At 53.9% G+C, this 26,941-nt stretch overlaps 1 protein-coding gene across 2 annotated transcripts; it reads left to right on the top strand.

The window, feature by feature from the left end:
* The first annotated feature begins 1,792 nt into the window (after nt 1-1,792).
* Nucleotides 1,793-26,941, top strand: SMAD9 (SMAD family member 9). 2 transcript variants are annotated; one of them, XM_036250265.1, is made up of 6 exons: nt 1,793-2,204; nt 9,334-9,585; nt 13,054-13,164; nt 14,842-15,063; nt 21,617-21,873; nt 26,780-26,941. In XM_036250265.1, exons 1-6 carry the CDS (start codon nt 1,793-1,795, stop codon nt 26,921-26,923), a joined length of 1,398 nt encoding a protein of 465 aa, XP_036106158.1. In that variant the 3' UTR covers nt 26,924-26,941. The 2 variants fall into 2 exon arrangements, with proteins under 2 accessions (XP_036106158.1, XP_036106159.1); XM_036250266.1 differs by lacking the exon at nt 13,054-13,164.

Raw genomic sequence — 26,941 nt, 5'->3', positions numbered from 1 at the left:
AGGGGAGGTGGGAAAGAAACATCGACTGGCTGCCTCCTGCACGACCCCGACCAGGGCCAGGGATGAACCGCAACCGAGGCCCATGCCCTTGACCGGAATCGAACCTGCGACTCATTGGTCCGCGGGCCGACGCTCTACCGCTGAGCCCGACCGGCCAGGGCGACCCTTTTCCACTTTAAAGAATTATTGAGACTCCAAGATGCTTTGCTTACGGGGCTCATCTCCATCAACTTATACCATTTCCAGAACTAAAACGGAGAAACGTAAAAGTACTTATTGATTCACCAAAAGATAAACAAACACATTGCATGGTAACATCAACATATTTTTATTTAAAAATGATGTTTAAAAAAAAAACCACAACGAGAGGGGTGTTCCTGTTCCCCGTCTTGCCCGTCTCTAGTGCCCAGCTTGGGGGATCACGCTGGGGCGCTTGTGCTCACGTCTGCGCGACCTGTTGCGACCGGTTGCGACGTGTCGTCTGAGTGGAAGCGCACGAGGAGCTCGAACGACCAGACATGTAGCTGACATAGGAGGGCCGGGCAGCGCCCATGAAAGGGGCTCTGGGACTCTGGGGGTCCTTGGGTCACGTTGAGAACCCCTGTCCTACGAAGTATTTGGAGGGGCAGATGAGCGGAGGGACCGTCAGTGAACCAGTTGTTTTACTTTTCATTTATTCTGCAACAGGGACAAATTACTTGTGCACCTTGCACACGAGAAAGGAAGCAGCGTGAGTATGTTGAGGAAAGATTGTGCCCTAGAGACCGAGGGGGGAACGTTCATATCTGGGAAACCAAAGAGCCACTGTGATTTCTTTTTTTATCCTCACCTGAGGACATTTTTCCATTTTCTGTTCAGGTGAAGTAGGAGGGGGGGAGAGAGAGAGAGAGAGAAACATCGACGTGAAGGGACACATCGAGTGGCTGCCACCCGCATTACCCAACCAGGGCCGGGGACAAACTGCAACCGAGGTACGTGCCCTTAGCGGGAACCGAACCCGGGTCTCTCTGGACCGCAGGCCGACGCTCTAACCACTGAGCCAAACCGGCCAGGGCTGTAATTTCTTAAACAGGCAAAAGACCTGTTAAAAACTGTACTTGGCTCTGGCCAGGTGGAGCACTGTCCTGTACGCCAAAGATTTCAGGATCCGTTCCCGGCCAGGGCACGTACCTCGTTTGCAGGTTTGATCCCTGGTTGGGGCACGTATGGGAGGTAACTGAACAAACATCGATGTTTGTTCTCTCTCTCAAAATCAGTAAACACATACTAAGGTGAGGATTAAAAATTTGTATTTGGGAAAAAATGGGCTAGAATGAAAAGAGATGAGCTACTTTATAGTTTGTCTCAGTAATATAGGTGAGTAGTGAGGTGGGCTCTGCCTCAGACATCGGTGAAAATGTAGAGAAAATACCGAAATTTAAAAGCAAGTTTGAAGGCAGAAATGCCCAAACTTGGATATAGGGAATAAGGTGGGGGAGGAGTTGAGATGACTAAGAGTTTTCAAGGCTAAAACATTTGAGGACTATTTTCTCCCTTGTCTTCAATTTCAACCTTTCCTGAAAAGTATCCTGATTCAGCTTCTGGAAGTCTTGTCTTGTTTTCCAGAGCTGGCCGTGCCACTCCAGGGCTTAGGAGAGAATCAACGCGCTTCCCAGCCTGAGCAGAAGCACAGGAAGATCTGCCACATCCCTGCGGAGTTGGTACCTGCGACATCCCTGCAGAGCCACCCGCTGCTCACCCGCTGGAGCCCTGCAGACAGGTTCCGGCCCCGGGCGCCCGCGGTCCGCCTCTTATGCACCCCAGCACCCCAATCAGCTCCCTCTTCTCCTTCACCAGCCCGGCAGTGAAGAGGCTGCTCGGCTGGAAGCAAGGGGATGAGGAGGAAAAGTGGGCAGAGAAGGCGGTCGACTCGTTGGTGAAGAAGCTAAAGAAGAAGAAGGGAGCCATGGACGAGCTGGAGAGGGCGCTCAGCTGCCCGGGGCAGCCCAGCAAATGTGTCACGATTCCTCGGTCCTTGGATGGGCGGCTGCAGGTGTCCCACCGCAAGGGGCTGCCTCACGTTATTTACTGCCGCGTGTGGCGGTGGCCGGACCTTCAGTCTCACCACGAGCTGAAGCCCCTCGAGTGCTGCGAGTTCCCCTTCGGCTCCAAGCAGAAGGAGGTGTGCATCAACCCCTACCACTACCGCCGGGTGGAGACGCCAGGTGAGCGGCCTCAGGATCACCGTCCGTTTGGAAAGCCACGGAGGGGTGTCCTGGTTCATGCTGATGGGGCGTTAGCGACACGGGGACCACCCCAGTCCCTGAAAGACAGCGTGGGGAAGGGGAAGAGGAGGCTCAGTTTTGAGGAGCGAATCCAAAACGTTGTAGTCGGAAAGATCTAGAAAGAATTTTCATTTCCGCACACAGGTGAACTGTGTGTGATTTTGAACAGGCAGTTTTACTTTGATACGTTGTGGAGACGTCATCGTCCTGTTTTCCCAGTTGGTGGGTTTCATGGTCTTGAAACGGCCTCGGTGTGATTAACCGTGAAAAATAAACATCGTCCGCTCTCCCTCAGCTGACCTGACTGGAGACGTTGCGTGGCTGTCGCTTTAGGGGAGGTGTCTCACTGCTGGATCTGAAAACAGCCAGAGAAAGAGTTTCTGGGACTCCTTCTAGGACCGAAAACCAGGGGGGCTGGGGGAGCTTGGCAGCTGTCCTTAAATACGGCTTCAAATATAGAAGGCCGCTGCCCGGAAACTTCGCACTCGGGGTGCGCAGGTGGGGTACACGCAGTCCCCTCCTCTGCAGAAGCCTGGTGTTGGTGTCTGTTCCCTCGCGTGGCGCTGACTGTATGTCCCTGAGCTGCGGGGACACGTCCGTGTGTGAGAGCCGCCACGCCCTGAGGGCCTACGGGCTGGCACCCGAGCTCGGACATGGTCAGGTCCTGTGGGGACGGTTCTGTGGAGGTAGACAGCCCCGTGGGAGTCCGCTGTCCCCTAGTCAAGGTTCCGAGAGCGTGACAGCCGTGCTTCGTCCCAGCCCACAGCGGGCTCAGCGAGGCGACCTCTCGGACCCCACCCCTTGCCACCGTGGAAAACTAGTCAAGGAGGCCACATGGCTGGGCAAAGGCCTCTGACAGTCACTTCGTCCCAGGACGGAGTCCCTGTACGGAGCTGGTGAGAAAGCCCCTCTGTCCTGGCGCATCTGAGGCATTTCCCCTGCATCGGGTAGGTCTTCGCTTCCTTCCGTCCTTCTCCCCTCTCTGGGGGCTCCGCAGACCCGAAGGGTCACTAGTGTCTGCGTTCACGACAGAAACCACCTGCGCGGGAACGTCTTCGTGGCTCATGGTGGTTTGGTTCCGCGCAGCTGAAGGTCATTTCGGGTGTCCTCTCTTCTTTGTAGAATCGATTTTCTCTATCGATTTTCGTTTTCTTTTATTTTTATTGTTGATGATATTACAGGTGTCCTCATTTTCCCGCCTGGGCCTACGTCCACCCAGCCTCTGCCCACTGTCCCTGTGTCCGTCACCTCACCGTGGTCTGTGTCTACGGTTGTGCGTGTATGTTCCTTGGCTAATCCCTTCGCCTTCCTTCATCCAGCCGCCCCCCCCCCCCCCCGACAGCTGTCAGTCTGTTCCATGTGTCCACGCCTCTGGTTCTATCTTGCTCATCAGATTCCACATGTAAGTGAGATCACACGGTATTTGATTTTCTCTGACTGGCTTATTTCACGTAACACGATCATCTCTAGGTCTGTCCATGCTGTCCCAAACGGTAAGATTTCTTTCTTTTTTACAACCACGTGGTATTCCATGGTGGACACATACCACAGCTTTTTCATCCATCATCTACTGATGGACACTTGGGCTGTTTCCAGATCTCAGCTATTGTAAATAGTGCTGCTACTAACATAGGGGTACATATATTCTTTCTGATTGGTGTTTCAGGTTTCTTAGGGTATATTCCTAGAAGTGAGATCTCTGGGTCAAATGGCAGTTCAATCTTTAATTTTTTGAGGAAACTCTGTACTGTTTTCCACAGTGGCTGCACCAGTCTGCATTCCCACCAGCAGTGCACTAGAGTCCCCTTTTCTCCACACCCTCGCCAGCACTTGTTGTTTGATGATTTGTTGATGGCGGCCATTCTGACAGGTGTGAGGTGATACCTCATTGTAGCTTTAATTTGCATCTCTCTGATGATTAGTGATGTTGAGCATTTTTTATATATGTCTATTGGTCATTTGTATGTCCTGTTTGGAGAAGTGTTTCTTCGGGTCCTTTGCCTGTTTTAAAATTGGATTATTTGTCTTCCTGGTGTTGATTTGAATGAGTTCTTTATATATTTTGGAAATTATCCCCTTATCAGGTGTATCACTGCCAAATATATTCTTTCATACAATGGGTTCTAATTTCATTTTGTTGATGATTTCTTTTGCTGTGCAAAAGCTTTTTAGTTTGACTCATTCCTATTTGTATATTTTCCCCTGTTTCCCTTGCCCAAGGAGATATATCTGCAAAAATATTGCTATGAGAGATTCTGAATTTTTATCTTCTAGGATTTTTGTGGTTCTGTGACCTACATTTAAGTCTTTTTTTTTTTTATCCTCACCCGAGGACATTTTTTGTTCAGATAGAGTGGGAGGGAGAAAGAGGAAGAGAGAGAGAGAGAAACATCAATGTGAAAGGGACACATCGAGTGGCTGCCACCTGCACGACCAACCAGGGCCGGGGACAAACTGCAACCGAGGCACATGCCCTCAGCGGGAACCGAACCCGGGTCTCTCCGGACCGCAGGCCGACGCTCTAACCGCTGAACCAAACCGGCCAGGGCTACATTTAAGTCTTTTATGCATTTTGAGTTTACTCTTTTATACGGCATAATTGGTCGTCTAGTTTCACTTTTTGCATGTATCTAATTTTCCCAACAGAAGACACTGCCTTTCCTCCATTACACGCTCTTGCTTCCTTTGTCAAATACTAACTGTCCGTAAAGACACTGGTTGATTTCCGGGCTCTCTGCTCTGTTCTGTTGCCCCACATGCCCGTCTCGTGCCAGTCCAGGCTGCTTTGATCACCGTGGCTTTGTAGTATAGTTTAATGTCAGGCATTGTGGTGCCTCCAACCTTGTCCTTCTTTCTCAAGCTCGCTGAGGCTTTGGGTTTTGTGTTTGTTTGTTTTTTAGTTCCTTGTAAATTTTTGGAATATTTGTTCTAGATCTGTGAAATATGCCGTTAGTATTTTAATGGGAATCACGTTGAATTTTTAGATCGCTTTGCGTAGTATAGACATTTTAATGATGTTGGTTCTTCACATCCATGAACACAACACACGTGCCACTTATTTGTGTCTTCCTCAGTTTTTTTTCCTCAATGTCATATAGTTTTCAAAGTACAGGACTTTTACCTCCTGGGTTACATTTATTCCTAGGTACCTATTTACTTACTTACTTATTTATTTTCACAACAGTAAATGGGATTGTTCTCTTCGTTTCTCTTTCTGATAGTTCATTATTGGCATATAAAAATGCTTCCCATTTCTAAAGATTAATTTTGTATCCTGCTACTTTGCCCAAATCATTTATTAGATCTAGCAGTTTTTTGGTGACGTCACACAGTTTAGTTACTGTCTAGGCCTCTGGCAAAAGCCTCCCCAGAAAGCAGAGGGCCCCTTGAAGCCACTGCTGGGTGTACCCGCAAAGCCGTCGCCGGGACCTGAGGACAGCGGTGTAGCATCTCCGAGTCCAGGTGAACCCCCGGCTGTGCTGTAACCTCAGGAGTGCCCTTTCCGGGCAGACTGACTCCCCGCGGACTTCCAGTGGCACATGCCATGTGGGCTCCTCTTCCCACTGTTGCTCAGAGTTGGGGATCCCCGCCTGAGGTTGAGTCCCCACACCCCTACGGGAAGGGCGTTCCCCTACCCTCTCGGAAGCCACCACACCTGCAGGAGGGAGTTCCCCCTTCCCCTCTCCGCCCTGCTTACCTGTCTCCGTGCGGCTTCTCCTGTATTCCCTGGTTATAGCATTTCAGTCCAGCCAGCCCTTCGGATGGTTTCCCAGGTTGATGCTTTGTAATGTAGCTGTAAATGGGGCGGGGGCGGGGGCGGGGGCGGGGAGCAGGTGGGCCGGCTTCCAGCTGCTCAGCGGGCATTTGGACCCGCCCTGTGACTTCTTCACAGAACCAGAGTCTTGTGCCAGCTCCCAGCCCTCTGCGCCGCGACTCCTCCCCCATCCTCCTCTGTGCACCCCCGAAGCGTTCAGGTTACCCCAGAGGGGCACCCGAGGGGAACACACGTCTGTAAGCTCGTTATGTCCCGTTTGCTTGCAAGGAGCAGGTCAGACGTGAAGTGGGATTTGCTAATTAGCGGTGGCGGTCACTGTGGAGTGAATGTCTGTTCCCTCAGAACACCCTGTGTTCACACCCTAATGCCTCTGGGGGTGAGTAGGTCATGAGGGCAGAACCCCATGAATAGGTTACTGCCCCTGTAAGGCGGCCCCAGGCGATCCCTGGGCCGTCCACCTCGTGAGGACACAGTGGGGAGGGGGCCCTCTGCACCCTGGTCTGGGACGTCCCAGCTTCCAGAACTGTGAGAAATAAATTTCTGTTGTTTATAAGCTCCCCAGTCTGCGGTATTTCTGTTATGACAGCCCAGATGGACTGAGGCAGCTATGTTTTGAGTCAAAGTATTTAAAAACATGATCTTGCAGATATAAAGTCACTGAGCCAGTCTGGCCAAATAACCAGGAGGATACCATCAGTGTTCCCCACAAATACTCACTGCTTTTGGTTTTACCCAGACGATAAGAAAATAGGGTGTCCCCCAAATGTATGCGCACTTTGAATTTTATAAAGCTAGGGCTTCCTCAAATACACTTCATTTTCAAAATGTAACAGAATCTGTAGACATCTTATATACAATTTTTTGACACCCGGTACATTATCAAGATATTTGTCTCAGTGAAAAATGAAACAAAACATATTCTTTCTTTTCTTTCGGAGCCTGCGTTCTGCATGAAGACCAGAGGGTCTGCATTCAGGAGACCGAGGCGTTTTGTTTACGAATGCAGGGACGCGCTGCAGACACCTCATGCAAACGGGAGTCACAGCTCGTTCAGTCCCGCCCCACTAAAGGCAAAAATGAGTGTTTATGTGAACTTTGCTAACATTGTGATGAAGAAACCTCATGGAAAGGAAGCCGTATGTCATTTACTGGGTGAGCCCCTCGGACGGTTCACGAGCCAAGTCATCTTTTATTCCTGCGTATTTACAGCAGACATAAAAGGAGATTCAGTGGCTTCTCGTTTCTTGTCCGGGTCATTTTTACATTTTTACGTTTTTACATGTCCAGTGTGTATTTTCTACTGCTGTAGGCAGCGTATACAAATACGTTTTTTTTTTATCCTCATCTGAGGACATTTTTCCATTTTTTGTTCAGATAGAGTGGGAGAGAGAGAGAGGGAGAGAGAGAGAAACATCGACATGAAAGGGACACATCGAGTGGCTGCCACCTGCACAACCCAACCAGGGCCGGGGACAGACTGCAACTGAGGTACATGCCCTCAGCGGGAACCGAACCCGGGTCTCTCTGGACCACAGGCGATGCTCTAACCGCTGAGCCAAACCGGCCAGGGCACAAATACGGTTTTTAAGGGGTTAGATCATTTGTTTCTCGGCTACTCTCACCTGCTGCGGCTTAGTTTCCAAGTTTTCACTCACCTGTTTAATGTATATTCTCCATGTAGAACTGAAAATTATTGCTTGTTAAGAAAGAGACCACTGTGTTATGTAGGTAACTGTCGACTCTGTGATTAATGTTGTCTGTTTACTTGAAAACATGTACTTTTCGTGAAAGTTTTTATGAAACTTGCAGGTGGTAAGAAATCAGTAGTGTGACTAAAAACAGAACTACCACATCCGTCTCCGGGAACAACCTCCTTTAATCCATCTTGCTTAGTGCTTGCTCCTCTTCCCTCTATTACTACTAAGAATTATGGATGTAACTCTATATAATCTGCTTATCCATTGGCTTCCACATTGATCACCTTAGGATAGCATCACTGCGTCTAACAAAAGGTGAGGATTGAAGTAATTTATGTTGCCTTCTTTCTTTCTCCCCCTTCTCAAGTCTTAATCTTTATATTTTGGTTTATAGTTTATGTTGTTGTTATTTTGGCCATTCTGTTGGTGTCCATTGTGGGGTTTGAGGGTAAGCATGACTTTCCCTTAGAAGAGATGGTCCACTGCCTTCCTGCCTCCACACTGGTGAGGGGAAGCGTTGGGTCAGTTCGGTTCTGATATCTGTGCAGGTGACCTTCCAGGAGGTCCTCTGGGAGCATCCAGACAATTCCTCGTGTCTGGATGTTTGAAACTCAGGCGGTTGTGACTGAGGCTTTGGGTCTGGGCTGTGCACGTCTGCTTTCTGCAGCTGATGACTAGATTCTTCTCTAGTTCTGGAGATTTTTCTTCGGCCGGTTCTTTGGCCTCTTCCTCCTTGTTTGCTCCGCTTCTCTGTGTGCGCGTCCGTCGGTCCTGGGTGACCTCACGGCACCCTTGCCGTCCCTCTGTCGGGCGCTGTGGCCCCGAGAAGTCAGCAGGAGCTCTGGGTGCGGCTCGGTGCTGTCCCGGAGAACTGCGTGGATTCCCACGTTCTTGCGTAGAACCAGGATCAAGAAGACCCCGAAGGGACGCACCACTGACAGGCTTCCCTTACGCGTTCTCTGTTTCTGCTTCCCCTCCGTGTCCACTTCCATTAGGACTCGCTCTTTGTCTTTTACGAAACAACTTGCAGCGGCCTTGACATCCTGTGGTAAGGACGGGCAGACTGGTTGTACTCCAGGCTCAAGTTTGGGTCGGTCGTCGAAATAATTCCGCCTGGTCCCCGGGAGAGACACCTGTGTGTCACGTACTGATTTATCACAAGCAATGAAAGCCTATGGCGCCCTTTAAAAACCTGCAGAAACGAACACTTTATTATTGCCAGCATCCAAGGAAGACATGAACCGTGAGCTCTCCCAAGCCCAGCGTAGGACGGGCAGCTTTACTGATTGATGGTGGGGGCGCCTAGGCGGGCGGTCCTCGTCGGGGTGAGTGTCACAGGGGTTCTCCTCTAACCCTTGGTCATTGTACACCCCGTGTGAGAGTCGGGCTTTACGGAGAGAGGCCACTGGTGTAGCTCATTCACAAGCCCCCCTCCGGGGAAGAGACGGGACCCAGCTGGGAGCTGGGACGGTCAGGATGGGCACAGGGGGAGCAGCCCTTCCCGAGGGAAAACCGCTTCACCCGGAAAGTGCACAGAAGCAGCAGGCGCCCGCCCTGTGCCACGCCCGCGCCTAACGCCCTGGCTCTTTCTCCGCAGTGCTGCCGCCGGTGCTGGTGCCCAGGCACAGCGAGTACGACCCGCAGCTCAGCCTGCTGGCCAAGTTCCGCAGCCCGTCGCTGCACCGCGAGCCGCTCATGCCGCACAACGCCACCTACCCCGAGTCCTTCCAGCAGCCGCGCTGCGCCTTCCCGGCGCCGGGGCCCGCGTGCCTGCAGCCCCAGTGCGCGGCCGGCTACCCGCACACCCCGGGGAGCCCCTCGGAGCCGGGGAGCCCCTACCAGCATGCAGGTCAGTACCAGCGTCCGGGCGGTCGTGTGGAAACACAGCCCGACAAGGCTGTGCGGTGGCCGTCTGGGTGCAGTCACTGTGCCTCAGTTTACAAGGGCCTGGCAGTCCGCACGGCCACTCCTGCGGGCCCTGGACCCGGCCCAGCCTCTAGGACGGTGGGACTGGACCCAGGTCGGAGCCGTGACCCTGGAGCGGCAACATGTCTTTGCTCTGCGTTTGGCTCTGATGCTCTCAGACACTAAATGGAGTCGAGCAGCATCGCTGGTCATTTCAAGGGACTTTTTTTTTTATCCTCACCCGAGGACATTTTTCCATTTTTTTTTTTTTTTGTTGTTTAGATAGAGTGGGAGGGAGAGAGAGAGAAACATTGATGTAAGAGGGACACATCGAGTGGCTGCCACCCACACGACCAACCAGGGCCGGGGACAAACTGCAACTGAGGTACGTGCCCTTAGCGGGAACCGAACCCGGGTCTCTCCGGACCGCAGGCCGACGCTCTAACCGCTGAGCCAAACCGGCCAGGGCTCAAGGGACTTTTTATAAAATCCCCCAGAGAATATTTTCCCATTTATCTTCAGATAGAGCTGCGGGGGGGAAGGGGGGGAACACATCCCTGTGAGAGGGACACCTGGATTGGTTGCCTCCTGCATGAACCCAACCGGGGTTGGGGACGAACCGCAACCTAGGCATGTGCCCTTGGTCAGAATCGAGCCCGGGACTCTGGCCCACGGGCCGACACTAGCCGCTGAGCCACACTGGCCAGGGCCTGGGATTTGTTTTGAAGGCACGAACAGTGAGATGATGCCGACTTCCTCACGCGGAGCAGGAAGACTTGGCCTGAGGTCAGCAGTGTGATTGCTGCTTGGGCCAGGGAAGGGGGCCCCCTGCAGGCGGGGAGGCCCCGGGGGCCAGGCAGCGCCTTCTCCGGCTGCTGCTGGGTAAGCCCAGCACCGGAAGGTACACCTGGTCCTTCCATAGTTGCCGAATCGAAACAGCGTGTAGAAGGGAGAGGGAGGACCCAGCCCCTTGCACATGATTGCTGCGTGTGTGATCACACCTATAACGTAGGTGTGCGTCAGATGAGGAACAGACGATTTATGTGCCTCCCGAGTGTGAGGAGGAAGTGTGCTGAGTGACCCAGCCCTGCAGGCTGCATGGATGAGCTCGGTCCAGGTGAGGTCTGCCTCACCTGTCTCTTCCTATAGTCGTTGACTTAGCTGCTGTTTGTTCACTCACTCACAGCACCAAAAGGAAGATTAAAAGAGTGATCAAAGTTGCCCCGTCCTCAGAGACTCCCTAACACGGACCCAGTGCGTCCTCTTAGCAGAACGACAAGGGCTTCACATCTACTGTCGAAACGTGTGACGCTGTGTTACGTACTCGTCCGCGTGTCTGGCTTAGAGCCCGAAGTGCAGACGTCACTCGTCAGTGGACTGCACCCACATTTGGGGCTTGGGAGTAGAGCTCGGGTCACAGGCGCAGATTTTGTGGAGTCGGAAGGTGATGACCGAGCACCTGCTAAGTGCCAGCTGGTGCTGGTGCTGGTGCTGCAGGTGCCAGGTGATCGGTCACGGCGACCCCGTCGCCGCCCAGAGGCTGTGACCGTCGATGGCAGTCGGGGAGACGCGGCAGAGCATGCTGAGGCCTTAGCTGCCCAGGCCGGTCCTTACAAAGCTTGACCTAGAGCAGGGGTGTGGGGGTGGGAAGAAGGCAAGGCATCTGCTGTGGTGGGGTCACCAGGACTTGTGGGGTGAAGGCTGAGAGGTGTCCTGGGAGTCACCCCCCAGTGGCGGAGGGGGTGGCCGTCTGGCAAGTGGCTGGATTCACCGAGGAAGCAACTCAACAGAACGAGAACCTGTCTGAGGACAGAGCCCCAGTAAAGGGCCAGGAGGATGATTCTGCTGCAAAATACCCCTCGACACAGAGCCCGTTTGTCCCCTAGCGATTCCCTGTGCTTGTCACACCAGCAGGTTGATGTTTCTCTCCCTGGCCCGCCTGAAGGGCAGACCCAGATCTAGGCAGGAGCGGGCGGTTCCCATTCTTTTCTGAATGATTAGCAGTGAAATGCCAGCCTGAAGGACAGTCTGGCGAACGAAGACGAGGAGGACGTCCTGAGGCGGCTCGGCGCCTTTCGCTTTTCCACGGCTTATTGAGACGTAATTCTCACGTATCCAAATCCAGCCATTTGAAGTGTACAATTCAGTGGTTTTCCATGTTGTATTGTATATTTTTTAAAATATTTTTTCTTTATTGATTTTTTTAGAGAGAGAGGGAGAGACAGAGAGAGAGAAACATGGATGAGAGAGAACATCAACTGGCCGCCTCCTGCACGCCCCTCACTGGGGATGGGCCCACAACCTGGGCATGTGCCCTGACCGGGAATCGAACCGGCGACCTCTTGGTGCAGGGTCGATGTTCAACCACTGACCCACACCGGTTGGGCTGTATTTATATATATATATATATATATATATATATATATATATATCTTCTCACCTGAGGACATTTTTCCATTTTTTGTTCAGATAGAGTGGGAGGGAGAGAGAGGAAGAGAGAAACATCGACGTGAAAGGGACACATCAAGTGGCTGCCACCCACATGACCTAACCAGGGCCGGGGACAAACTGCAACCGAGGTACGTGCCCTTAGCGGGAACCGAACCCTGGACTCTGGACCGCAGGCGGACGCTCTAACTGCTGAGCCAAACCGGCCAGGGCATGTATTATATTTTTTGAGTTGTGACAAAATACACATCACATAAAATTTGCCATTTTAACCATGTTTTAAGTGTGCCATCAAGTGGCATTGATGTCACAGTGTTGCGTCATCGCCGCTATTTCCAAAGCTGTTTGGTCGCCCCACAGGCCCGTTAAACAGCAGCTCCTGCCCCCACATTCCTCCAGCCACACCGGCCCGGGCAGCTCAGCAGTTTTGTGTGGTGAACTGATCCTGGCATCATCTTCCTGACTGCACACCATTCTCCCAGCCTGCTCCCCGTTCAGTCGTGGGGCTGACACGAGGTTGCAGTCAGGTTTCAGCTGTCCTGTGTTTGGGGCCACAGACACGGAACGTCGCCGTGGCCGCTGTACAGCCCATGGCAGCAGAGGACCTGAGAACTGAGGTCACGTCGAGAAGGCCGAGCTGCCCCTGTTGCGAGAGCCGCCACCAGACTCGCCTGCTACTGAGCAGAGCGGGGAGAACAGCTCCGGGTTTGAAACTCCTCCGGAGCCACTTGCGCTCCATGACAACTCCTGAGTCAGAGAGAACGAATGGACCCTTTCGTGAGGGGCTCAGAACACCCACGGCCCCTGTAGGACACTCACAAGGTCACTTCATGACAGCCTCACGGTGTCGCTGGTCTTTCCTCCGCAGAGTCTGCCGAGCGGGAGGTGACCGGTCACAGCGTTGGGGCGGTGGCCGTGCGTAGCGCCCCGGCCTGACTCCCTTTGTCTCACTGTTTTCTTGTAGCTGACACCCCCCCCATGTCCTTTCATGCCACGGAGGCCCCGGGGACCCAGAGCGGCCAAGCGGTAGAGGCCCCAGCCGATAGCCACTTAGTGCTGTCGATGCCTGTCGGAGGTAAATGCGCAGAGGAACCCCTGGATGTAGCCATCTTGCAGAGTGCTCCCGTCACCCCAGAATGAGCAAGTCAGCATCTAAGACCAGACCGGAGGCGCTGGCGTCTGTCTCCCGGGTGTTCTCAGGGGCCGATGCCATGGCCTCTGCATTTCATTTATGTTTTTCTTTATTGATGTTAGAGAGAGAGGAAGGGAGAGGGAGAGAGAGAGAAACATCGATGAGAGAGAACATCGATGGGCCGCCTCCTGCACGCCCCCCACTGGGGATCAGCTCACAACCTGGGCATGTGCCCTGACCGGGAACTGAACCGGTGACCTCTCGGTGCAGGGTCGATGCTCACCCACTGAGCCATACCGGCCGGGCTGTATTTCATCCTTAGTTTGTTGTTAGAAATGGTAGTCTGTCCCAACCGGTGACCTCTCGGTGCAGGGTCGTCGCTCACCCACTGAGCCACACCGGCCGGGCTGTATTTCATCCTTAGTCTGTTGTTAGAGAATGGTAGTCTGTCCCAACCGGTGACCTCTCGGTGCAGGGTCGACGCTCAGCCACTGAGCCACACCGGCCGGGCTGTATTTCATCCTTAGTCTGTTGTTAGAGAATGGTAGTCTGTCCCAACCGGTGACCTCTCGGTGCAGGGTCGACGCACAGCCACTGAGCCACACCGGCCGGGCTGTATTTCATCCTTAGTCTGTTGTTAGAGAATGGTAGTCTGTCCCAACCGGTGACCTCTCGGTGCAGGGTCGACGCTCAGCCACTGAGCCACACCGGCGGGCTGTATTTCATCCTTAGTCTGTTGTTAGAAATGGTATCTGTCCCAGGGACTGGGTGTGAAGACAGTAACAGCCACGTGTCCCCTCTCACACGCAGAGGTGAAGGGACCTGCCAGCTTCCTTCGGGCTGCACTTCCTTTCGGGGTGATGGGAACATGGACCCACTCGTGTCCTTGTTTGCCTGACCCCTCGACCCTCAGAGGCCTGCACAGACCTCTAACTGGGGGGGGTCACCCCCGACTCCCTGCTCAGGCCTGCTCACCAGACAGGTTCCTTCCAGGGCCAGAGCTGGAAGGGTCCCGGCCGCTCCCTCGGCCCCCAGCGCACGTCCTGCGCGGGCCTCCTGTGCACCCGTGGCTGAAGGAGGGCGGCCTCGCGCGGGGCGTGACGTGCGCGGGGCGTGACGTGCGTGGGGCGTGAGGTGCGCGGGGCGTGAGGTGCGCGGGGCGTGGCGTGCGCGGGGCGTGGCGTGCGCGGGGCGGGGCGGGGGCGTGGCGTGCGCGGGGCGTGAGTTGCGGCGCGGGGCGTGACGTGCGCGGGCGTGACATGTGCGGGGCGTGAGCGCGGGGCGTGACGTGCGCGGGGCGTGACGTGCGCGGGGCGTGACGTGCGCAGTGGCGTGACATGCGCGGGGTGTGACGTGCGCGGGGGCGTGACGTGCGTGGGGCGTGAGGTGCGCGGGGCGTGGCGTGCGCGGGGCGGGGCGGGGGCGTGACGTGCGCGGGCGTGGGCTGCGCGGTGCTTCGACTCTGCCGGGGGCGCGCGTGCGTGCGTGCGCGCGGGCGTGCGAGCGCGGGGCGTGGCCTGTGCGGGCGGGGGCGTGGGAGCGCGGGGGCGTGGCGAGCGCGGGGCGTGGCGTGCGCGGGGCGTGGCGTGCGCGGGCTGACGTGCCGCCCCTCTCCCGCAGGCTTCCGGCCCGTGTGCTACGAGGAGCCGCGGCACTGGTGCTCCGTGGCCTACTACGAGCTGAACAGCCGCGTGGGCGAGACGTTCCAGGCCTCCTCCCGCAGCGTTCTCATCGACGGCTTCACCGACCCGTCCAACAACAGGGACCGGTTCTGCCTCGGGCTCCTCTCCAACGTCAACAGGAACTCCACCATCGAGAACACCCGGCGGCACATAGGGAGGGGTAAGGACAGGCGGCGTGTCTCGTCCCGGGCCACCCGCGGGCGCAGAGACAGCCGGGCAGGCCCGGGCCCGGGTGGGGGGCACCGGCCGGGCTCTGGAGCGGGGTGGCGTGTTCTGCGGGGGTGCGGTGCATGGTGGGGAGACACAGGAAATGACGCACGTGAGCGTGGGATGACATGATCGAATACGCGCGCGTGATTATGTCTGAGCTGCTCCGCGATGCTTAGTAATGAGACCCCGTGAAGGAGAATCCTGGCTGGCTGACCCCTACGAGGTGAAGTGCCCCTGCGACCTAGACGCCGGGGAGGCGAACCTCCTGACCGACGTGCACTTGGAAGTGACCGGCTCTCCGGTGCCCAGGCTCCCTGCAGCCCACGGGCCCGGGCCTCCGGGGCCCGGCTGAGGATGTTCCGAAGTCTCCTTTATTGGCAGAGTCGATGGCTGCAAATCCCAGCGAGGTGCAGGGCCCGGTGGAGGGTCCTTAAGTCCTTCCTCATATTTTAGCACAGTCGGTAGCTGCTGAGTGACACCCGCTGCCCACTGTCGTGTCCTACTTTTCTGGAATCGTGGGCAGAGAGCCCGCAGAGCAGTCTGGTCTTTGCTTTCTCCGTCCAGCTCTCGGCCGCCTCAAGAAAGGAGCCGGGGGGTCTTTCCCAAATCCCCTCGTGGTGAGGTGGATGGACCCTGTGCCCAGCGCCCCTCCTGGTGTTGCCTGCTGCCCTCAGGGGACAGGCCAGGGATTAGTTCCCCGATGTCCACTCTGCCTGGCGACAGCTACTTTGTGCTTATTTGTACCCCCATGTCTGCCCCTGTGGCTTTGCAGCGGCTGAGCCTTGCCGTGAAACGCTACGTGAAAAGGGGAACATCAGACGGGGTGAGAGGGCGGGGACAGTCCAGGCACATCGTCTGTGCAGCCACCACGGTGGTTGGACCGCAGTTTCACTCCAGGTTTCTCAGCAGGGCCAGGAAAGGGACGCTGGGTCTGTGATGTAACTTTCCTTTCAAAGCGAGACACAGCAGCTCGTCAACGGAGTTCATGCTTTTACCTCGGTTGACGTTTAAACGCATTTCTCAGGTGTGGTTTCACTGGCAGATTTTTTAATAAGAATATTCAGGTGAAATCTGAGGGCGGAACATTACAGTGTAATTATGTTGTGGGGTATTTGCCGAGGGCCTTGGCAGGGTGTCTGCGTGGTGGACTCCTGATGCCCGTGATCCCAGGACAGGTCCATACTGAGGGCACTGAGTGCATCCGGCTCCCTCCTGCAAGGAGCCCGGCCCGGTGCCTGACGTGGGCTGGGAGCTGGGGTTCTGGTGGTGGGCTGGGAGCTGATCCTCAGGACTCAGCAGCCGTGGAACAGGAGTGTAGGAAGCCCTCTCAGTGCCTGGATGGAGGTGCCACCCGCAAGGGCCGCCCCGGCCTGGAGTCCTGTGAGGGCTGCTTCTCCCTCTTCTCTGAGGTCGGCGGGTCTGGGGCCCTGCGTGCTGTTCGGTTCAGAGCAGGGGCGGCCTGGGGCACCCCTACCTTGGCGAGCACACCTCGCGCTCTGGGAGTATTGTCATGGAGACGCTTCGAGGTCAGAGAGATCGTCCGTGTCCCCGGAATGTCCCCAGCACCTGCTCTTTGCCCGATCACTCTGCCCCTGGGGACGCGGCCGCGGGAAGCGAACCCAGAGCACACGTGTCGCGCAGGAGAGGCAGACCCGGAAGAGCACGTATAGCATGTGAAGTGACAAGTGTTCAGAGACAGAGGGAGGGGAGGGTGGGGAGGGTGTGGTAACTTAGAGCAGGGTAGCCAGGGAAGCCCCGCCCCAGAAGGTGACTTGGAGCAAGGAGCTAAAGAGGCACTAGCAGGGGGTACGAGGGTCCCAGGGGGGCAAGCCTTCCAGCAGACGGAGCCGCAGGTGCAAAGGCCCGGAGCCCTCCTGACCGGCTGTGGGAGCGCAGAAGGCCGGGCAGGCGGAGCAGAGCCAGGAGGGGAGGAGGCTGAGCCAGAGCCCGAGCTTTGGGCGCTTCCACAGGTCGGAGGGGAGATGCGTGCACATCGCGCCTGCAAACCCAGCTTTGAAAGGACCTCCCGGTGCTGCGCTAGTACCAGGCTGCAGGAGAGGCCGTGCAGGGTGTGTGCCCCAGCGCCCCCTCAGTCGCTGTCTGTCACTCTGAGGCTGCCTCTGGTCTGTGCCCCATCACTCAGCCCGGATGGCGGCCCTCCCGGGGCCCACGCGCGACCCCGCAGAGCCCAGCGCAGGGTGGTTTTCTCCAGAGCGCGGTTCATGCTGACTCACTCGCCCGCTTCCTGGCGGATGGACACCCTGGGACGGGGCTGCTCCAAGCAGGTACCTGCAGCCTTGCAACAGGGCGCCCAGGACTGAGCCTGTCACTCCGACCTCCGAGCACGCGGGTGCCGGCACCAGTTAGGTACCCGGGGCAGGGCCCTGAGAACCTGGAACACGGCATTCCCACAGGCCTGCCCCATCCCTCCCTGAGGACTGGGCAGACCACTGGGCGGACCGTCAGGTGTGGGCGAGACCCAGGTACGAGTGAGTCGCAGGTGCAGGTGAGACCCAGGGGCGGGCGAGTCCCAGGGGTGGGTGAGTCACATTTGTCCTGCCAAGTGTTGGTCTGTCCCTAGTAAGTGGGAGAAAGCCCACAGTTATGATCATTCTTGAGGCCTTAACCCCCATCATTGGACTCACTGAGGCAAACCAACTCTTCCCGAAAGTCATGCTCGTGTACAAATCCGTGACCTGTGTTTAGGGCCAGTTCTTCACCTTTTCATGATTTTGTTGTTGGTGTTGCCCATCTCAAGTTCTGTAGAATTCCAGAGTTCTTTCTGTTTTATGAAAAGTGTCATCCTGGGGCCCCAATGTGGTCTTCAGCCCCTGGAAGGAGGGCTTGCTCTTCAAGGTGGTTTGCTGTTGCTTTCTTTTCTGAGAGACTGTTTTCCTGTCTCAACGTGCCCTTTTCATTCTGCCTTGGAACACGTGTAAGGCTTTCCATGCAGCAGATCCTAAAAAAAATAGAATTAGCAAATTAATTGCAGTCCTTAAGTTGTTGGCGCAGAGACACTGGATATCGTAGGAAGTTGTTCACGACACCTGAACAAATGACGACGGTGATAACGCAGCCTAGGGCATCTGCTCCTGGTTTTGCTTTAAAAATGTACCTGTAACAGGTGTTTTGCTCTGATTATTTCTGGGCTGTGGATTCGTGGCTGGTTTTTGTTTCTGATGCCTCTGTGTTTTCTCGACGTTCTCTGTGGGCTTTCTTGCTCAGGTCGGATGGGGTGGGAGGAGGAGGGTGAGGGTGTGCCAGGACCCCAGCAGCCCGGCTGAGGTGTGGGCAGAGGTGGGCATTCAGTGTACCTCGGTCGGACCCAAACTCACTTGCTCATCATGCTGTTCAGAGAGACGTAAAGTCTTTGAGTCCAGATTGGGGGCATCACCCTTGCCACCAGGGCAGGGGCTGCAGTCGTTACATACACGTACCCGGGAAGGTCTCGAGGCCCACCCTGGAGCACACACTGCCCACCTGCAGGTACAGTCCCGTGGACGGCAGCCTCCGTCCTTGACCGAGAGCCCTGGCATGGATGTGGAAATCCGTGCTCTTGTATCATTATTATTTCATCAAAACATTTTTATGGCCCTGGCCGGTTTGGCTCAGCGGTTAGAGCGTCGGCCTGCGGTCCCGAGAGACCCGGGTTCGGTTCCCGCCAAGGGCATGTACCTCAATTGCAGTTTGTCCCCGGCCTTGGTTGGTCGTGCGGGTGGCAGCCACTCGATGTGTCCCTTTCACGTCGATGTTTCTCTCTCTCTTCCTCTCTCCCCCTCCCACTCTACCTGAACAAAAAATAGAAAAATGTCCTCAGGTGAGGATAAAAAAAAAAAAAAAAATTTTTATGTTGGAAAGTTCCAAACATGATTCCAGACAGGAATATGGTCATTTGTGAGGGTCCGGATGAGCCAGGCTTTAAAATGGGGCGAGGAAGGGCACCGGAGGCAGGGGGGACAGTCCCGGAGCCCGGGAAGGTGTCCGTGCAGGTCAGTGTGGGTTTTCCTAAGCGGAGTGGTGGGGGAAGGAGTCCACCTTCTGTGGTGGTATTTCCCTCCCAGGCCGGAGAGGGTTCCCCACACAGGGACTGACGTTCTTAGATTCCAGAGCATCGGAACCCTCTCGACAGAGACAGCCTGTCCTCCTGCCCTGCCCCGCCCCCAGCTTCTCCTCTGTCCTCTCTGTCCTCCAAGGCCGCAGAAGGGGACTCCAAGGGACACCCTAGCAGGTAGACTCAGCAGACCCAAATCTAACCCAACGTATCTCTGGTCCGAATTAACACCATACAGGCCCAACTCTCTCATCACGTGAAAGGTGGGTGCAGGCGCACACACGTGGACAGCTCAGATGCAGAAGGATGAAGCCCAGGAAGAGGTGTGGTTCACGGCATGGGGAGAACTTGCCCGACGACCACGCTGCCTTGGGTCACTTGGGGCATCGCAGAGAGAGCTTTCTTTGGGCAGTTATCCTTACTGCTTGCTGTCCTCTGTGACATCTAATCCAGTACATGTGGTTTAAAGTCACAAGTTTGCCCTGGCCAGTGCGGCTCAGTGGTTGAGCGTTGTCCATGCACCGAAATGTCTCCACGTCTCCACGTGGTGGGTAGAGGCAGCCAACTGATGTTTCTCTCGCATGTTTAGGTTTCCCCCTCACTTCCTTTGTCTCTAAAAAATCAGTTTCCGAAAGAAGTCACTCTTTGCGCCTCGTCCATGGCTGCAAATGAAATCGTGTGTCTACCTGACTTGTCTTTAGATGCCGCTGCCTCTGGCCCCAGCCACCCCTCAGTGGGTTGAGCCCCAGCCTTCCCGGGCTCCCCTCTGCTCTGCGGTTCCGCCAGCGGGGCTGTGGCTTCGGATAAGACCTAAGCAGCACTGAGAACCGTCTGCGAAACCGAGACCAGAGTCAGATAACAGGGCTTCTCTATTGCACTTAATAGGTTTGGGAGAATTATGTTTTTGAAGGTCATTCAATTCAAATATGCACTGAACACGGAGCAGCTCACTTTCCCTGCTCACCCCCTGCCCTCCCTCCCTCCGCTGAAGCCCACAGGCACCCGGAGACAGGCCTGCCACCCGGATTTGCAGTGCTCAAGGGCGGCAGGGTTTGGGGCGCCCCTCCCTGGTCCCCAACATGTCAATCCAGCCAGCCGATCAGGGGCATTCAGCCTGCCCTCGGCCTGGGCCAGGGGTCAGGCCAGCGCTCAGGGAGTGGACGGGGGGTGTGAGAGAGAAGAGGGAGCGGAGGCTGAGGGAGGGGAGGGAGCCGCTGTGACCTGGGCAGCGGCGGCGCTGGGGCTGAGCGGAAGGGCTGAGCTTGATCCGTGCGGCTGGGGCCAGCTTCTTCAAGGTGATCTGGCCGGAATCCGTCACCCAGACAACCATTCTTTTCTACAGCTGGACTGAGGGAGGGCAGATGGGATGGGAAACAGTACGCATGCGGGGAGGCAGTCACATCCAGATGTCTCAGGCGCTACTGAGAAGCTGACCGAGACGCCACCGCTGTGTCCCTAAGGCTTACTAGGTGCAGAGTGACCACAGGTGGCTCTGGGGACCCCGGGGGCTGTGCCTTCCAGTTCAGAAGGTTGTGTTTCCTAAGTGTGTCACGGTGAACCTCAGCTCGCTTCCGTGGGCACCTTGTGACTGCAGGGCGCCTGCGCGCGTCCTGTTCACGCCCTGCGGTGGGAACGGTGTTTCGGTGTTTTCGCTACAGGCCAGGAGAAGACGCGGTCCGGCACTTAATGTCCACGAGGCCAGAACCTCTCCATGTTCCCTACCCCAGTCCCTGGCTATGAGTTTACTGGAATTTCCAGCCCAGACATTTGAAGGGCAGTAACTCACATGTAATTTGGAATAAAAACTAGTGTGAGCCTTTTCATCCCAAGAATGTGGGATAAAGTAGCATTTTGATTGTGTACGTCCGAAAGTGGGGCCAGAATTTCACTGTGTTTCAGTAAAGAACAGGCGTAATTTCTGTGATCCGAGTGAGACGCTGAAAAGCTTTAACATGAAGTAGGTCCCGTGGAGGTATTTATTAAGAAAAATGCTTCTACAGTTGTCAGTCACATAAAATTTAAACATCGTTTATTGTTTCCTTGGAAATGGGTTTAGTGTGGCACTCAGGTAGCATCTGCCGTGACCTTACCTGTGTCCGGTTCTAAATTCTTTGTTTACATAAGTACCTTAGGACTAGGTGATGCTTCCGCATTGTGTGTTTATTTAGGGTCTCATGAGCTTCCTTTTAGGGTGAATGAGTGAGACTGACGAAGGGCTGGGAAGAGCTGGTTTAGTTGTTGTCTTCAGTGATTGTAAACATGGTTTGCCGTCCACTTTCACATGGACCCCTGGGAAAAACACAGATTATAACTACCCCTAGGGGGCGTCTGGGTCCCCGTCTTCCTAGTCTGTGATGGGGCTGGGAGGAGTAGCCCCGGCAGACAGCCCCTCTTGAGCTCCAGGCCGGTGCGCAGAGCAGGGAGGCACCTGCGGTGACCGTGTCCCCCGCAGGCGTGCACCTGTACTACGTGGGCGGTGAGGTCTACGCAGAGTGCGTGAGCGACAGCAGCATCTTCGTGCAGAGCCGCAACTGCAGCTACCAGCACGGCTTCCACCCGGCCACCGTCTGCAAGATCCCCAGCGGCTGCAGCCTCAAGATCTTCAACAACCAGCTGTTCGCCCAGCTGCTGGCTCAGTCCGTGCACCACGGCTTCGAGGTCGTCTACGAGCTCACGAAGATGTGCACCATCCGGATGAGCTTCGTGAAGGTGAGGCGCGCGTGCTCCCGGGCGGGGAGATGGGAAAGGAAAACCGGGTCTCGGAGGGCGAAGGAGAAGCATCTGTGGCCAAAACAAATGAATAAAAATGGCACAGAAAATAAACGGAAAAAAAAAGAAGGGCCCTCAGTCTTTGGTTCGTGGGCAGTTCTCGTAGACGCAGGGCTGCGGAAGTCTAATTGCTTTTAGGAAGACCTCCTCCGTGGATACGATCTCCCTCCTTTAACAATGACGAGAACGTGCCCTGGCCAGTTTGGCTCAGCGGTTGGAGCGTCGGCCTGCGGTCCCGAGAGACCCGGGTTCGGTTCCCGCTAAGGGCATGTACCTCGGTTGCAGTTTGTCCCCGGCCCTGGTTGGTCGTGTGGGTGGCAGCCACTCGATGTGTCCCTTCACGTCGATGTTTCCCTCTCTCTTCCTCTCTCTCCCTCCCACTCTACCTGAACAAAAAAAAAAAAAGGAAAAATGTCCTCGGGTGAGGATAAAAAACAATAAAAAACAATGACGAGAACATGCTTCAGCATAATACTTAGAGAGGAAAACTTTAAGTAGTTATCTGATTTTTTTAATGCCGAAGATGGCATGACAACACTACTTTCATAAGGTGCTCCAGGGATTTCCGTCCCTCACTGCCAAGCATGGCTGTAACGTGACACATGTTGATGGACTTGCCTGAATGAAATCAGAGCCTCTTCTGACGCTTAGCACACAGGCAAATGGAGAAGGTGAGGTTTACAAACAAGCCACAAAACCGAACTGACTCTAATACAACGTATAGTACGTTAAGTGCCTTTCATAAGAGCATAAAATAATCGGGGTAGAAACATTATGTGGGCATGGATAATGCTGAGAAGGTAGCCATGTTCTGTCGATCAATATTTATTAAATTTCTCAAATTACATATTACTCACGTTGACGTGCAGGTTGGAGAACTGGGGTTGTACGTGAAGCTCAAGGCCTCGGTCTCAGCATTGCTGTTTGGACTCGTGCAAAGTGATGGGAGATGATCTCAACATTTCAGAGTCTTAGCTTGGCCGCCTCCTGCATGCCCTCCATTGGGGATCAGGCCCACAACCTGGGCATGTGCCCTGACCGGGAATTGAACCAATGACCTCTTGGTGCAGGGTCGATGTTCAACCACTGAGCCACACCAGCCAGGCTACCTGGTGTATTGACACAGTTTTCACATTGTCACATGGCCATCCAAGGAGTTGGCATGGTTTGTTCTAGGTATTTTTCAAAGTAAAATGTATTAGTTTTTTAAAATTACCATGAAAAATAATTGCCCTTTTTTCTATACTCAAACTGTGTCTTACTACACTTTTAATTTTCATAATTAAAAGAAATAAGGATCAATATTACAGTTTCTAATGTAAAAAATGCTTCTAGAAACCATTTCTTTCATGAAGACAAAGCAGTTTTATTCAGTTTTACTGGTAAGCTCTGAAAAGCACTTTTACATTGTAAAACAGTTAACTGATACCTGGAATTTTTTTAAATTGCTGATGCTTTCGAGTCAACAGCGGGCATTGCATGGCCGTTAATGAGTGATCCTTTGAATTGCATGGTTACTTTTTCAGGTCTTTGTTTTTAAAATTAGGACGAAATACCAATATCTCAGAGGTACATATTTCACTATAATATATACTTGTCCAGAAATCTAATTTTTCTAAAATCAGCTAGATGTATTTATCAGATATACAACATTTAAATCATAAAGCTGAACAATTCACAGAAATTTAACTATTAATGTATATTGCAGGGACTTAAAAAAAAAAAATCCTTAACAAATATAACTCAGGATACAGATGATCAGTTTAAAAGGACTTTAAAAGCTCTTAGCAGCCCGGTGGTGTGGGTCAGTGGTTGAACATCGACCCTGCATCAAGAGGTCACCGGTTCGATTCCCTGTCAGGGCACATGCCCAGGTTGTGGGCCTGATCCCCAGTGGGGGGCGTGCAGGAGGTGGCCAATCAATGTTCTCTCTCACTGATGTTTCTATCTCTTTCTCTCTCTCCCTTCCTCTCTCTCTCAAATCAATAAAGAGACAGAAAAAAAATTTTTTTTTAAAAAAAGCTCTTATATGCAAACATATGTATATGGGAGGTTATGGATCTTAATTAAACTTATTGTGGTAATTATTTTGCAATGTATACATATACCGAATTCATTATGTTATACACTTAAAAGTGATACAATGTTACATACCAATTATATCTCAATAAAACTGGGGAGAGAAGGCAGTACAAATTAAAATAATATAAAATATTTTATTAATATTTATATTGATTACATATGGATAGGATACTATTTTGGATATATTGGGTTGAGTAAAACACATTAGAATTTTTAAAAAATGAAACGAAATAAATGATAGATGACTAAACACTGGGGGCTACTATGGGGGGTGACAGACTACATCATCTTTAAGGTCTGTTTCTGCTGTAAATGTTACTAATTCTAGGACTCATTTAATCAGTCAACAAATGTTTATTGAGCACCTGTCACGTGCCAGGCGCCCTTCTGGGAACTGATACGTCAGTGGATCAAAGTCTCTGCCCTCAGAAAGTCATTGCTCTAGGAGGGATTGACAGACGACAGCAGCTACAGCCACGGGTTTGAATGCGAAGAGAGCTGGTAGAGTAGTAATGTGATGGACACTGGGGTCCGGATGGGGGCAGGTTTCAACAGCGTGGTCAGCGGAGGCCTCGTCGAGGAGCTGAAACCTGAGCAGGGACTTGCAGGGACGCTGGAGAGGCAGGCATGAGGAAGCTGGGGAGCAGCAGACACCAGGGGAGGGCAAGCCCCGGGCAGAGACAGAGCACCGGGGGCGCAGGAGCAAGGAGGCCCATGTGACTGGGGCATAGTGCGTGAGGGGAGGGGGCATCAGAACGGGGGACCAGCTCGGGGCTCTGCAGACCACAGCGAGGATGGTGGTGTTCGCTCCAGAGGGAAGGGGAGCCATTGCCGGGATTTGAGCAGGGTTTTCTTGATCTGACTCAGGCTGCTGTGTAGACAGATATTAAGCAGACAGGGCCGCAAGGAGGGAGACCAGTTGGGAGGCTGTGGCAGGATTCAGGTGAGAGGTGATGGTTGCCCCCCCAGGAGACTTCCAGCAGGTGCTGTGAAGAGAGGCAGGTTCTGTACTGGGAAGGCCGATTCTATGTGGGGTCTGAGAAACAGAGGGGTTCGAGGGCGTTGCCTGCAACCGCGATGGGGAAGATGTCTTGCAGGCGGCTGAGGTTTGGATACAAGACTGAGTTCAGTTTGAGTGAGCAGACATGTGAGGCATTTGTCACGTATCCGAGTGGAGATGCCGAGGAGGCCGGTAGGGGTACACGTTCGTCTTGGCTTGGAGAGAAGGCCAGGTGGAGACGTCAAGTTAAGCCTCCGTGCGCCTGGATGACATCGCCAGCGGTGTGGGTTTAAACAGAGAAGATAAGGGGTCCAAGGGTGCAGTCCTGGGCACTTCAACATTACACAGTAGCAGAGAAGAGAAAGAACCTGCAAAGAAACCGAGACAATGCAACTAGCGAAGTCGTAGTAAAACCAAGAAAGGGGGTCCTTTGGAAGCTGAAGAAGAAAGTACGTTGTCTGTTATGCTCTCTCAGGTCTCTCGGGGGATAAGCTACAGCAAGTACTGTCCAAGGACAGGAAGACTGAGCGATCATTCATCCGAGCAGCAGAAAGGTCTTTTTGGTCTTGACGGGAACAATATTGTGCAGGCTGGGGTGAGATGCTGTCAGATGGGTGTAAGGGGCACCGGAAGAAGCCGCATGGAGACAGTCGTGCAGATAACTCTCGGAGAGTTTTTGCTAGAAAGGGAATCAAAGATACATGGACAGTAATCTATGGTGGTTATGGGACCAGGAGAAGTATTTTGAATATGAAATTATTTCAGTGTGTTTGTACATTGATGGAAATGACCCAATAGAAAGAGAAAGATTGCAGGAGAGATGGAGAGAGTTTCTGGAATGCTGTCCCCAGAGAGGTGCTCGCCTGTCGCAGGGACAGACAGGTGGATGGACTGTTTCATCTGGGAACAGATCATCTGTAGGGAGAGGAAGGAAGACCACGCCTGTGGTGCAGGCTGTGGAATTCTCTCTGACCGCGTCATTTCTCTTGTTGAAGTGGGAAAGAACGCCTCTTGGAAGCGGTCTGGGAGTAGATGACGGAGTGGGGGAGCTGGGGGGGCAGTGGACGGGAGACGCTGCTAGACCCAGCTGGCACTCGAACTTCTGATCACAAACGCAAAGTGTGATCAAGCAGCGAGGTGTTTGAAATCCGGTGTTCAAATACCTCTACGAGGGATCGTGTTCCCGGTAACAAAACTAACTCGCTTGACTGGACCGCTCCTCATTTAAAAGTAATTTCTCATTAGGAGAAAAATATACCAACGTCTTTATCTATCTCTGTATTTACTTATTTGTTGCCTGTCCTCTGAAAGGTAATAAATGGGAAGTTGCCCAAAGTGAGCCAGAGACAGAGAGAGAGGAGGAACAAGCCTTGTCAATCAGTCCTGAAAAACCAAAAGCATCCTCTTGACAAATGTCAGTAGTTACCATCATTGGTCTGTAGTTACCATTTTGTGCGAAACACTGTCTTCAGCCTTGAGGGGGTGAACGTAAGGCCACGTTCCTTCCCTTGTGGAAGGGAAATGATTTGCCAGGGTTGCTGATGAGCCTGGAGCCCAGACCATGCCCAGGTCCATGGATTTAGTTGTGAATCCAGAGAAGCATTGTTTTGGACTCATCTTAGGGTGCCTGGCTCATGCAAACTTGTCCTGTGCTTACGGGAAGGTGGAATCCATGTCCTCTCAGGTCTCGGGAGCCCCCCTGAGCTCCGCCTTGTACCCCGAAAGGCTGACATAAAGTCTGACACGGTCACTCTTGCTTTGCAGGGCTGGGGAGCCGAGTACCATCGCCAGGATGTCACGAGCACCCCCTGCTGGATCGAGATCCATCTGCACGGGCCACTGCAGTGGTTGGACAAAGTTCTGACTCAAATGGGCTCTCCCCATAACCCGATTTCGTCGGTGTCCTAGGGGCAGGCCTCAGCCCAC

Source organism: Molossus molossus, unplaced genomic scaffold (genome assembly GCF_014108415.1).
Source record: "Molossus molossus isolate mMolMol1 unplaced genomic scaffold, mMolMol1.p scaffold_m16_p_9, whole genome shotgun sequence".
Classification (NCBI taxonomy): domain Eukaryota; kingdom Metazoa; phylum Chordata; class Mammalia; order Chiroptera; family Molossidae; genus Molossus; species Molossus molossus.
The sequence above is the reverse complement of the archived record's forward strand: the minus strand, read 5'-3'. Positions and strand labels throughout refer to the sequence as shown.